This window comes from Acinonyx jubatus, chromosome B1, assembly GCF_027475565.1.
Source record: "Acinonyx jubatus isolate Ajub_Pintada_27869175 chromosome B1, VMU_Ajub_asm_v1.0, whole genome shotgun sequence".
NCBI classification, from domain to species: Eukaryota; Metazoa; Chordata; class Mammalia; order Carnivora; family Felidae; genus Acinonyx; species Acinonyx jubatus.
Genome location: NC_069382.1, coordinates 57,097,377 through 57,109,999, shown reverse-complemented (window position 1 = coordinate 57,109,999; position 12,623 = coordinate 57,097,377). Strand labels below are relative to the sequence as shown.

At 42.9% G+C, this 12,623-nt stretch overlaps 1 protein-coding gene and 1 long non-coding RNA gene across 10 annotated transcripts in view; one reads left to right on the top strand and one right to left on the bottom strand.

The window, feature by feature from the left end:
* The window catches only part of LOC113602267 (uncharacterized), a 293,893-nt gene that overhangs the window by 217,075 nt on the left and 64,195 nt on the right, over window positions 1-12,623 (top strand). The window contains exons 6-7 of the long non-coding RNA XR_008296039.1: window positions 1,263-4,244; window positions 5,356-5,546. This is a non-coding gene — a long non-coding RNA (uncharacterized LOC113602267). The remainder of the gene's footprint in view (window positions 1-1,262; window positions 4,245-5,355; window positions 5,547-12,623) is intronic.
* Window positions 1-12,623, bottom strand: part of MFAP3L (microfibril associated protein 3 like) — an 84,670-nt gene that overhangs the window by 46,603 nt on the left and 25,444 nt on the right. For all 9 annotated transcript variants that reach the window (XM_053216716.1, XM_027068881.2, XM_053216714.1 and 6 more), the window contains one exon: window positions 666-1,498. In XM_053216716.1, coding sequence (XP_053072691.1) covers window positions 666-1,498 — 833 coding nt within the window. The remainder of the gene's footprint in view (window positions 1-665; window positions 1,499-12,623) is intronic.

The following is a 12,623-nucleotide window of genomic DNA, read 5'->3' as shown; positions in this document are numbered from 1 at the left end:
GTAAGTATTCTAGGGGGAAAATAAGGACAAAGTGGCAAAGAGGACCAAACCGGAAAGAGCAATTAGTATTAATGTAACAACAACTACTCCATTATAAAGGAACAGTGAAAGGAATAAAACTGAGAAGAAAGTGCAACAAACCCATGTACGTGCATTTGCTATTGTAGCAGACCTATAATTTTTTTTAAAGGAAAAGCAATGCGGTGTGCATTGGACAGGGCTCTTGAACTCAGAATATCTTATAGTAATATTCTCTTTGACAAAAGGGCATCACCCATTAAGGTTATTTGGCAGAGAAGAGCCTCTAAAATTCGTATCGCATGGACAGACACCTTCCGTCCAGTATGACCAATTCTGCACCCTGATGTTTCTCACATCCTTTACTGTGGGGGAAATTCCAGTCATGTCATAAACTGCACTCAGGTGTTTCCCCTTTTAAAATGGCGTCACTCCTACCTAAGGGATGAGAGTCTCCTGGTAAGGCTTAGCGGCGAGTGCGTACTACATCTGCACTACAAGGAGCAGCCCCTGATTTTCTTGATATGCATAGCTTTTCATGGTTGATATTAGACATGGCTTTCATAAATAATGCAGGTGTTTCTGTCCTGTGCCACTGCTGGCTCTGAAGTTTCCAGGTGAGCTGGTGGCAGGACTCTATCTAATACCTCGATAGGCGTTGACTCTTCAGACGTTAGCTCTGTGGATGTTACATCTGTGGAAGGCTCTGCAGTTTCCGGGGAATGGTCGGCTGACGGTTCTGTCTCCTCTTCATCTTTGACCTCAAATTGCACACCGTCTTGGTCATCCACGTGATCTTTTTTGGACTGTGGGTGCACAGACACCTTGATGGCAATTTGCTGAGGCTGCTCGTGCAGCGATGAGGCATCCGAGTCAGCAGTGGGGGAGTCACTTCTCTTCAGGGAGTTTGGGATTGTGTAAACCTCATCCCTGTCTGAGGCCTCCTGGCCTTCTGGAGTGTGCCGCACAAAATTCTGCCCCTGCTCCTCAAGCCCGACCACCTCCATGATTTCCTCCATGATGGTCCTGCAGTTCATAATGAGGGGAGGCAGAGGCACACTCCTGGCAAGCTCTTCGATATAGCGTGCAAACTCCATGGTTTTGAACTGGGTGACTTTGGCAAGCTCTAGAGTTTTGGCTGAGGTGATGATGGGGATCCGCTTGGCAATCTCAAATGCCTTTTGCAGCTTCTCTGCGCCTTCTGTCCTAAAGAACTCATTGATGGCTTTCTCGGTCTTCTTCAGGTGACTGCTCATCATGCACAGGCGGGTGATATTGAGGACCATGACAATGGTGAAGGCCACAAGGCAGACGACCATGTAGTAGACGCCCATGTCTCCAGAGGTAAAGATGACTCTCAGGGTCACCGTGTTGTTCACAGTGCCATGGATGTTAGAAGCAACACATGTGTATTTACCTCGGTCTGAAAAAGACACCTTGGTGATGTTCAGGAGGCCGCTGTCATGCATCTGCCATTTTCCTGTGGGAAGGAAGGGGGGAAAATTCAACCAAGGACACACAGGTCATATTAAAGTGTCTACAAACTCTCACATTACTAAAAACATCTACTGCCGCCACTGCTACTACTACTACTGATACCGACAGTGAACAATTACTACGTGCCAGCCAGTGACACAGTGACGTGTGTTAATGCTTTTCATCTCCACAACGACTCTGTGAGGTTGGTACTCATACTGGCTCCATTTCACAGGATGAAGAAACTAAGGCACGGTTAGATAAGCCCACCTTCCCAAGGTCACCAGTTTGGAAGAAGTGGGAGAGCAGATGAACTCAGGGTCGAAAGGCTATACTCTGAACCCCCAAGCCATGCTATGTAATTCTACAGCCTCGTGAAAAGTAGGAAAAATAAACAATCTGGAAAATACTGCGCTCTTATTAAAGAATTCCTTAAACATAGCATCTGGTTTTCTAACCTGCCCACGAGCATGACGCTATTGAAAATAGATGTTCATTGAGGGAGTTTAATGCTTCTAAGAATATAAAGTATTTTAGGATCAACATAAAGTCTGGAGTAAGCCAATTAAATTATAATTGTTTACCTGGGTTTCTCATATTTGAGGTTGAAGTTATCCTTGTATGACCTCAGTTAATTCAAGCATAACATGTCATTAATTTTGAGAATTTATGATGAATTGTTTATAGCACTTAAAAGTTACAAGCTAACGATGTGAACATTCAGAGGCTGGGTATGAATTAATACCAATTTAATGTTTTAGCCTTGCAAATAAATTATAGACCCATCAAGTCGAAAATAAGCCTCACATAATGGAGAATGCATGTTGATAAGTGCAGTTCTATTTCCTTCTCTGGCCTGGAAAGGAGCTAGTGTTGCCCCAGGGATGAAGTTCTGAATCAGGGGAAACTCTTTCATTGGGATTCATTCTTTGTCTGCCTCTGTACCCACAGATCATTAGAGGTTTGGCTTCTAGGTCCTGGGTCTGAGGCTTTCTGAAAGCCTACCTATACTGTCCTATAGAGATGGAAGGGTCCAGGACAGCTCTCTTGGGAGCTCTGAGGAGCAGACAGGGAGATATTTCTCCATAAAAGCACTCCGGCTCCACAAGCCAACTAGAGGAGCCTCTCCTGAGAGATGGAGCAGTTCAACATGTAGTTTTCCTTTTAAGTACCTATTATCGAATTGTATTTTCACTTGTTTCTTCTCCTTCTGGCAGTGACTTCTAATTCTATTTAAAAATCTGATATTTCCCAAAAGCAACAAGCAACTTGTTCCCCTCCTCCCCCCCCTTTTAAACTTGTGAACATGTGACTACAGTCTCAGGGCACTATGGACTGAAGCAAGAGAGGGCCTTCTTCATTCCAGCATCTTCTACTCCTAGGAACATCCTTAAGGAAGCTAGGGTGGAGCCGTGAGGTGCCTTCTGGGGACCTGCGGCCCCTCCTACCTGCTAGGCACGCTGGATCTGGCAGGATGCCTCTTGTAGGTGCTGTCCTATTACTCTTTCTGAAAGAACATCTGTGAAGAGTGGTTCCTAGTGTCCCTGAGTAACCCTTTTCTAACAATTCGGCCAGTATCTTTTCCCCAAGAGTAGAAAACACTGGTTTGGAAAATCTAGTGAATTTTTGGTTTCTTGTGAATGTGTGTCAACCGACAAACCTAAGCACCCAGTCTGTGAAATCTCTCGTTTAGATTGGGCAGGCCTTCCACTCCCTTCATTCCCCGAACGTGGATTTTGATACTTCGGCTGCAGGTTTGTCCAAATGTAGAAATAATCTGGGGCAAGGGAATCAATGTATTATCAATTTATATTTTTAACATGTGCATGTTTCATAAAGGTGGACTACAGCGGGCATAGGCAAACTCGAGTTGACTGGAAACTTATTACGGATGTGGAAGGCATTTGGTTCCAGAAAATTACAGACTATACTTGTAGGAGTTTCTCAAATTTACCTTCTTTCTTTTGTTGGAAAATATAACAGGAACTAGGATGGAAGAAGGTGAGGTGAGGTTATTTATATGGGGAGTGGTAAGGGTCAAATTGTTCAACTCCTAACCTCCCATGGCCATTCCTTTTATGGAGGAATTACCTCCAAAGTAGTCTGAACCTGGGAGTAGCAGAAGAGCAGAAAAGACCACTAAACTAAGAAGGCAGGTATCTGATGGTATTATGAACAGCTTCTCTTCACACCTAAATAATAATTTTAGTGATCACTGTATTCTGTTATGGGTCACAAAGCAAGTCTTTGGTAGCCAACAGACACACACGTATGTGCGCACACACACACACACACACACCCCTTCCAAAGACTATAATGTCACAGGAGCTAAGGTTATCACCTCAAAGGTGATGTAAGTCTGTATCACTTCTTTTTTAAAGGCTGATACTAAGACTCTACATATTTCCTCTCAGTCTCAGCTTGACCGCTGGTTAGTGAAAAATAAAGATTTCTGTGTGTTCTACCACCAGATGCAGCCCTGAAAACAATGAAGATGGCATAGATTGCACTTTGTGGTCCTCCCACATCAGCTCTGCACCCAGGCTCACGAAGAATTTCCATATAGAACCCATCCAGCTGGGATCATCTTGAGAACGTTTTCTGTCTTGCACGTTACCATTTGCCTAGTCTACAAATATCTTGCCCTGAGACTCATTCTGGAAGGGTCCTGGCTTTAGCTTTAACTTTACTTAAGAAAACAAGAACACCCACAATGACTGTCATAGGAAACCATCAGTGCTCTTCATGAAGTGCGTATACAGTGCTGTTCTCATGTATTTTAGATGGTAACTGGGCATGTCAAAGTTGTGGTGAATTTTCACTAAGCCGCATCACTTTAGCACAGATAAAAACCTAAAATGTCGGCAGCTGATGCCGAGTAAGATCTACATGCAACGATTCTGGAGGAAATAAAGAGGCGGATGTTAAACCGTGACTTTCTGAATATTACCAAAGATTACGTGTAAAACATTTCCCTAATGCCCTTGACAGTTATTCACTAATACATGCCCTGTGCCTTGCTCAGATTGTAACCCTTCGAAAGCCCTTCCTCCACCTCCCGTCATCCACTCTGGTCCTGTAAGGTGACCCTCACCTGAAGGCTTCACCCTAAAATACTGACACATGCAGTAGGAGAAGGGCTGCTAGAGTTTGCCCAGGAATCTGTCACAGTCTCCCCGAGAAACTCCAGGCACAAGAATCGCACATGAAAACCTCCCACGTGGGAGCAGAAGTAGTGTGGTGACAGTCTCTCCTTTGCAAAGAGAAAAGCTAACAGATGTTATTTCTTAGCTGTACTGCAGTGTGTATTTTATGCTGCGCACACACACACACACACACACACACACAAAAGCTGACATTTTTAGAAGGGCAGTGATCTTTTTTTAATCTTGTTCAAGCGTTTAGTCAACAAACATTATTGAGTAAATTGCGTTTGCAGCAGGTTCCACGCTCGACTGTACGAATACAAAGATGAGTTAGACAGGATCCCCGACTGAGAAAACCATCCGGCCCAAGGAGGGACGCAGACGGCAACAAAGGACCGTGGCTCACTTGGCAAAGTGCCGGCCCAGGGCAGTGGGGTGGGAGCACCAGCTTCTTGGAGAGGCTTGGGGAACCGGGCCAGGATGAGGGCGGGCTGGGTGGTGCAGGTGGCATAGGAGCAATAGAGGGAACCCAGGCTGTGCTGCTGCAGCTGACAAACTACGTCCAAAACCAAGAAGGGCTAGGGTGGGGACAGGGCCGGAGAGGAATGCAGGGCCAGAATGTTCAAGAGCTTTGTATTTATCCTGTGGGAGAACAGGAACCCCTCACCCTACAGGACTTCCCCCTGACAAACAGGCCTTATTTCATTTCTTACAGCTGCCATAGGACCTTCCCACAGGTTTCCTCTCTGCCTGGAAAGCTCTCCTCCCTCCCGCCTCCAAGCCTTGCCTCACCCCTTCTTAGCCCAGTTCAGACACCATCTCGCTGTCACCTCGCTACCTGAGAAACCTTCTCTGACCCCTGACTAAACCAGTGAAGAAAATCAGAAAGTCCAGAAGCAGATGCCGGTAAGCATGGGGATTTTAAAAATAAGGAAGATATTTTAAATCAGCAGGGAAAGAATACTGGGATAACTGACCATTCATTTAAAAGAAAAATGAAAATGAAGTTATGTTCCTATTTGATGTGATACATAAAAATAAATTCCAAGTATTCTGAAGATCTAAATGTAAATTAAAAGTATAAAATTAGGGTGCTTGGATGGCTCACTTGGTTAAGTGTCAGACTCTTGATATTGGCTCAGGTCATGATCTCACAGTTCCTGCTTGGGATTCTCTCTCTCTGCCCCTCCCCTGCTTACATGCTCTCTCTCTCAAGATAAATAAACATTAAAAAATATTTTTAAAAAGTATAAAGTTAATAGAGGATATAAAAACATTTTTACAAACTAGGGATACGAAGTCTTTTTAGGCATTTCAAGAATCCCAGAAACTATAAAGGAAAACAATAATAGATTAGATTTCTCCACAATTAAAATTTTTACACTATAAAATATGTCATACTAAGTAAAAGTAAAAGCAAATGACAGAGTGGGAGAAAATTATGAATATTTGACAAACAAATGCTTACTAGGTATAAAATATAAAAAAAAAACTCCCATAAATCAAGACAAATAACTCAAAAGAAAAAATGGGGAAAGGATACGAATGGATAAATCACAGAGAAAAAGAAATATGAATAGTGTCTAACTATAAAAAACATAACTTTTTTAAGAGTTTATTTTTGAGAGAGAGAGAGACAGTGTGAGCAGGGGAGGAGTAGAGGGAGGGAGACAGAGAATCCCAAGCAGGCTCTGTGTTGTCAGCATAGAGCCTGACTCAGGGCTTGAACTCACGAACCATGAGATCATGACCTGAGCCAAAGTCAGATGCTTATCTGACTGAGCTGCTCAGGCGCCCCCCAAAACATAACTTGCAACCTTCCAGAGTGCCAGAAAAAGAGGGAAGACACTGATTATATATTATGTTGCTGAGAGAACAGGGTAAGGGATGCTTACACACGTGGCAGTGGGGAGTCAGGTTGGTAAAACCTTTGGAAGGCTGATATGGAGGCATCTGTCAAAATTCAAAATGAATGTAGTCTCTGACCTACTTGTAGACTTCTTGAAATTTCTCAAATCAGACAAGCCTAAATTGACTGAAAAAATATTAACGAATATAAGAAAATCAAGGTAATGAGAAAAATCTCCTTTTCAGGATAGTTTTTCTACAGGGACATGGTTCCAGAACTTTCCCCTCCTGCCAACATTCTCTGGGAGAAGCCATAACCTTGGTCCCAAGCCAGGAAGGTGGCTGACCTGGTACCACCGTGCTCACTGTGGGGCACACACACATGGAAGAGGAAGTTGCTCCAGACACTACGATGTCATGTCAATAGGACAGTGTCAGGGTCAGGTAGACCCTGTCCAGTAATGAGAGAAGCAGATCAGCAGCCTCATATGTCTACAGTCATATGATGGGAGTCACTGTGGCTCAGTGTGTAGCCAGTGTATGGCACTAGATCAGAACTCTGGCTCATGCAAACGACTTCTGACCACATTACTGCTGTATAGAAATGAACAGCATTGATACATTCTGGAACTAAAGAATCATAAGGAAAGTGAGAACACAACCTACAAAGATACTATAATTACAGCTTCCTTCAAACACCATGTCTACTACAATCCTAAATTTCTCCAGCTTTTCCTGAGGATCATGGAGCATTAGAAATTAAAATTATGCCCAAATACGAAGCTCTTAGAATTTCCCCCAAATTACTTATTCGAAGATAAGGATTTCTTTTTTCTTTGGAGATACCTTTCTGTGAATGTGTAAATAAGCTGATGTATGGTTTGTCTATGTCCCCAGTGAGTGGCATGAAAGATTAAAACTCTGTTCAAAATCCCAGTGAGGTACTTAGGCTCTTGAGCTTTACATACCTATGGTTTTTAAGGAGGAGATTTCAAATGGCCAAAACAAGTAGGTTCTTTTCTTTTTTTTTTAAGTGTATTTATTTCTTTTGAGAGAGAGAGTAAGTGAGGGAGGGGCAGAGAGAGAGAGAATCCCAAGCAGGCTCAGTGCAGGGTCCAATATGGGACTTGAACCCACGAACCGCAAGATCATGACCTGAGCTGAAATCAAGAGTCAACGCTTAACAGACTGAGCCACCCAGGTGCCCCAATACATTATTTTCTTGAAGCCAACTTTAAAAATTTTCATGTCGGTTAAGCGTTCGACTTCTGTGCTGACAGCTCAGAGCCTGGAGCCTGGAGGCTTCAGATTCTGTGTCTCCCTCTCTTTCTGCCCCTACCCTGCTGTCTCTCTCAAAAATAAACATTTTAAAAAATTAAAATAAATTAAAAAATTCATGTGGTAAGAGTTCCAATAAATGTTTAGGTAAACATAAATGAAGTACAAGATTCACCTGAATATCGCATCAATCGAGTCTTCAAATAAGAACTAGATGCACGTGTGTGTAGGTGTCTATAAATGTGGTACTTATCCTCCAATATGTGAAAAACAGACCACTGAAGAGAAAGGATCCATGCCTTTTTACAAAACATAATTGAAAACAAATTTAGCACTGCATGGCTGCACCTGTTACAGGCTTCTGCAGTAGATGATGGCTCCGTGAAGCCACTGCAGACTCTGGTTATAAACACTGCAAGCCGTAAGGGCTCTTATGCACCACTCCCCCAATCCTCCCAAGAGACCTCTTCAGAGGCTACCAGGCCAGCTCTAACAAGCTAGTTCCTACATCATGTGGAGTAAAGGTGGCCTGGGATAATACAGGCTTAGTTCAGCTTTCAGCTCAGGAAGGTGGGGGTGGAAGGCTATGCTGTTCACAGCCTGGAGTTATGCTATGCTTAAAAGTATAAATAATATCTGAAAAGATTACCTACTGTCTTTTCACTTCCTGGCAAAGGAAACATATGACCCTCCAGCTAACTGGATCTGGTGATCTTAATTTTTAGTGCCAAGTAATTCCACGCAGGCTAGCAAGTCTTTTCTGAGAACAGCTACAGGTGGTTTTCCAAGACAAGGGCACCCTACGCTGGGTTCATATAAATGACTTCCATTTTGGGAATTTCAGCTGTCATCCTTATCTGAGGTGGATCCAGAAGGGTCTTTTCACAGCTAAGACTATAGCACTCTGAGTTCATATCCCAAATGGAGCATAACTCATCCAAGAAAAACTATAAATGGTGGTTAGTTATCAGGTTGGCCCTTGACATGGATCAATTTGGAAAATGAGCCATAATAACTTAAACTACTTTTATGAAAGAATACATAATGGGTTCAAACAACTGACCTCAAGATCTACTTTGGAATGATTCTTTAGTTAGCAGAGGAGTGCTTCTTTGGGTTAGATCAGGGTCCCTGAGCTTTGACACCATTGACATTTTGTGCCGAGTAATTCTTTGTAGGGGTTTATCTTGTGCATTGAAGGATGTGTCGCAGCATTCCTTCCTTCTACCTACTAGATACCAGTAGCATAATTTCCCCCACTTCCTTTCCCTCCTCCGCCAGGTTATGACAACCAAAAATTTATCTCCAGACTTTGCCAAATGTCCTCTGGGTGGAACACAGGCTCCCGCCAAGAACCACTGAGTTAGGCAGATGTAAAGTTCATCTTGTGTATAACACATTTAGTAATGTCCACATATGCTCACTGCTTATTCAGAGATAGAAGCATGTTGGATATCAACAGGTCCTGTGTACTCAAGAGTGATGGTGGGGCAAGGGGAAGCCTCTGATGAAGGAAAGGATTCCAAACTTGCTACCACGGCAGTCTCAACATTGTTTTGAAATTTCAAATAACTTTTTTTTTTAAGTTTATTTATTTATTTTGAGAGCGAGTGAATGAGCACAAGCAGGGGAAGGGCACACAGAGAGGGAGAGAAAAAAATCCCAAGCAGGCTCTGTGCTGACACGGGGCTCAAACCTGAAAACCGTGAGATCGTGACCTGACCGAAATCAAGAGTCAGATGCTTAACTGACTGAGCTGCCCAGGCAGCCTGAAATTTCAAATAACTTTGAAGGGCTATAAATTTTTTTATATTAATTCAGTGTTTTTAAGGTTGAGAGATTGAGATAGAGAATAAGAAGTTACCCAGGAAATTATTTCCTGTCTTTTCAAAACACACTAGATTGTGAAAGAGAGATTTAGGCGCTTGGAATCTATGGCTGCCAAAATACAGGGCGATATTACCAATAACAATAGCAGCAGTTGCCATTTACTGACAGCTGGACATGTTCCAGGTCACTGTGCAAAATGTTTAATACACAATAGTTTATTCAAGACACTCAGCCCCACCTGCTAGTAAAAAAGGATTTTCTCTATCTTACAAAAACTGTGGCTCAGAGGAGTTAAGGCACTTACTCAAGGAAAGGCTATTGTGGGATTTCCAGTAATGTATTCCTAATTACACTAATTTTATTTCATGCCTTTGGTAAGTTGATTTTTCATCTCAGATATTTAATCTACTAAAAGAAGAATTCAGCATATTTTCGGTAGTTAATGCACTACTTCACGCCGATCTCAGAGGTAAAGGATGATTTATATTTACTGTGGGAACTGACCCTTCTTAGACGTGCATTAAGTAAGGAGGTCATATACTAACTAGTCTGAAAACAGGGCTGGCACAGGCTGTTGTCCCTTGCAGAAGTAGTGAACAGGCATTTTATAGTCTATTCCAAAAATGTGAAAAGTGGAGATGAATGCAAATAAATAAATAAATGCAAAACTTATGGTGCTCCTGGGTGGCTCAGGGGGATGAGTGACCAACTCTTGATTTCAGCCCAGTTCATGATCTCACTGTCATGAGATCGTGCCTCCCCTCCCCCCCGCCCCACCAACCATGGAGCTTCGAGCTGAGTGTGGAGCCTGCTTGAGATTCTCTCTCCCTCTCTCTCTGCCCCTCCACTACTGGTGTGCACATGTGAGGGCTCTTTCTCTTAAAAACAAAAACAAACAAACAAACCAAAACCTGTAATAATGAATTCCACAACGCTAAAGTAGCAGAGGTGACAATTGGGAACTTTGTGCACTTTGGCTCCATTTACTCTGTGCATGTTTTACTTTAAAAGACAGTCTTTCGTTATTTTTGGTGGAAGAACGCTGTAAGGGTGTGGAGAACCAATCCACAGAAGTCTCAAACCTAAGTTGGAAGAAGAATTTCAAACTTAATCGCTAACAAGGCAGAGGTGTTTGGCAAGGCCTCTGCTGGCTGACTTTCCTGAAATGCTCGTTATTTATCATCAAAGGTGCTAATGTGCATTTAAATGGCTTAAAGTCAGAGTACGAAGCCATGGCAAAAATACGCTGGATAATTAGTACCTGAAATAACTGGCACTTTTTTCATAATACTTTCTGACAACTGTTTATTTCTACTCACCTCAAGCAAAAGGACTTTGTGGTCATTTGTGGTTATGCGTGTTATTGGAATTCTGAGCTATTTCTGTAATATGGGTGGTGGACTACCCCCAAAACATGTCCTTTGGTGAACAGCCAGAAAAAGAAAAGTCCTCCTCCAGAGACAGATTACACATTAGCCTGTCTTGATCCTCTGGACTTGAAGGAATGGGCAGCAGGGAAGGGCAGTGAAGCAGTTGACGCTCTCACCAGTGACAGGCAGTAGCCCCACTCTTTCCAGGACCGGCAGGGCTGGCATGAATAGCTCGCTCACTTTGTCAGCATAAACGAGAAATGAAGTTGGTCCTTCCTAATCACACAATGAATGGTGATGTGCTCCTAGATCGAGTCACCAGGTGATTTTGATGCTTTGTGTGTGTGTGTGTCACATATACACGTGACAGCACATATCCTGACACTGAAACTGATGTGGGTGATTACCATGCATTTTCCGTCCAGGAAGGCTTCTCTCATTCGCTCAGTCTGGGTTGGATGTTCTTCAACATTTTTCACCTAGCAAGACCCAAAGAGTGAGCAGATGCTGGTTGGACACAGAGGGAGAATAAATACTAGCTTGTCCACACTCTGGCCGTGTAATATCCTCTCTGTTCACTTGGTCCCTCATCTGTATACATGAGGATTAATAATATCTACCCGTCATGCTTACTGTAAGGATCAGAAATGGTATCTGTAACTTGGTATACGAGGGCTTAATCAATGGTTGGGATTGTTAATGAAAATTACATTAGTTTTTTTAGTTTGGTTTTAACAGTAGTCTATTGTATCTAGGTAATGTTCTGGGATATTAGCATCATTTTTCATACTATATTCATTCAATCACCTCTTTGTTGAGTTATAATGAAACACTGCTCCATTTAAACTTCTAGACGATTAGCCTGACAACTGAAAATTTTGCCCATGGTTATAATATGGGCATTTTCCCCATCAGAAAGAAAGAGTTAAAGAATTATGTGTCCTCTGATAGGCCATTTGAACACTGAAGTTCTAATAATTCATGACGAGGAGTGTCATTTCTGCTATTTCTTAATGTCTTGCTTGGTTGTGAGGTACAGTGTTTTGGGTATTGCCCTGTGTTCCTGACATTCTGGAATCACTATTATTATGCACTGAAGTACAAAGGCTGAGCTGGAACATCAAGTACTAGTATCATATGAGTTCTTTTTAAAAATCTGCAGTGCATCTTCCTTATGAGATTTGAAAACGGCTAACTGATTTATCAGCAAGACTGCTGGCTGCAAACACAATACAAATGCTGGGTTCTGATGGAGCAGTTCTCTGTGCCACAAAGGCTTTTGCTGGCTTCCCCTGGTTCTGGGGTTCTGGGCTTCTGCAGTCTGCTACTATGGACCACCTGAGTGCCACAGAACAAAAGGAAATCGAGCCATGTGTCTTCCATCTAGTCCAGCCTCCTAAGACACAGATCGAGAAGGCAGGTACAGAGTGTGCTTGCCAAGCCCGCGTTAATAGTTAGAACGACCTTTTCAACTGAGGCAACATGTGATCTCTCTGAAGCAGAAAGGCCCTACTTTAGGACTGCAATCAAAATGTGGTAACTGAAATTCAGGCCCCAGCACTGTGGTTCCCACAGTGTCTCCCTCTCTAGGACTCAGGGGTTTAGTGCCCCAGCTCCTTGGTACCAGTGATGACCCAGGCTTCAGTGTCCATGTGAA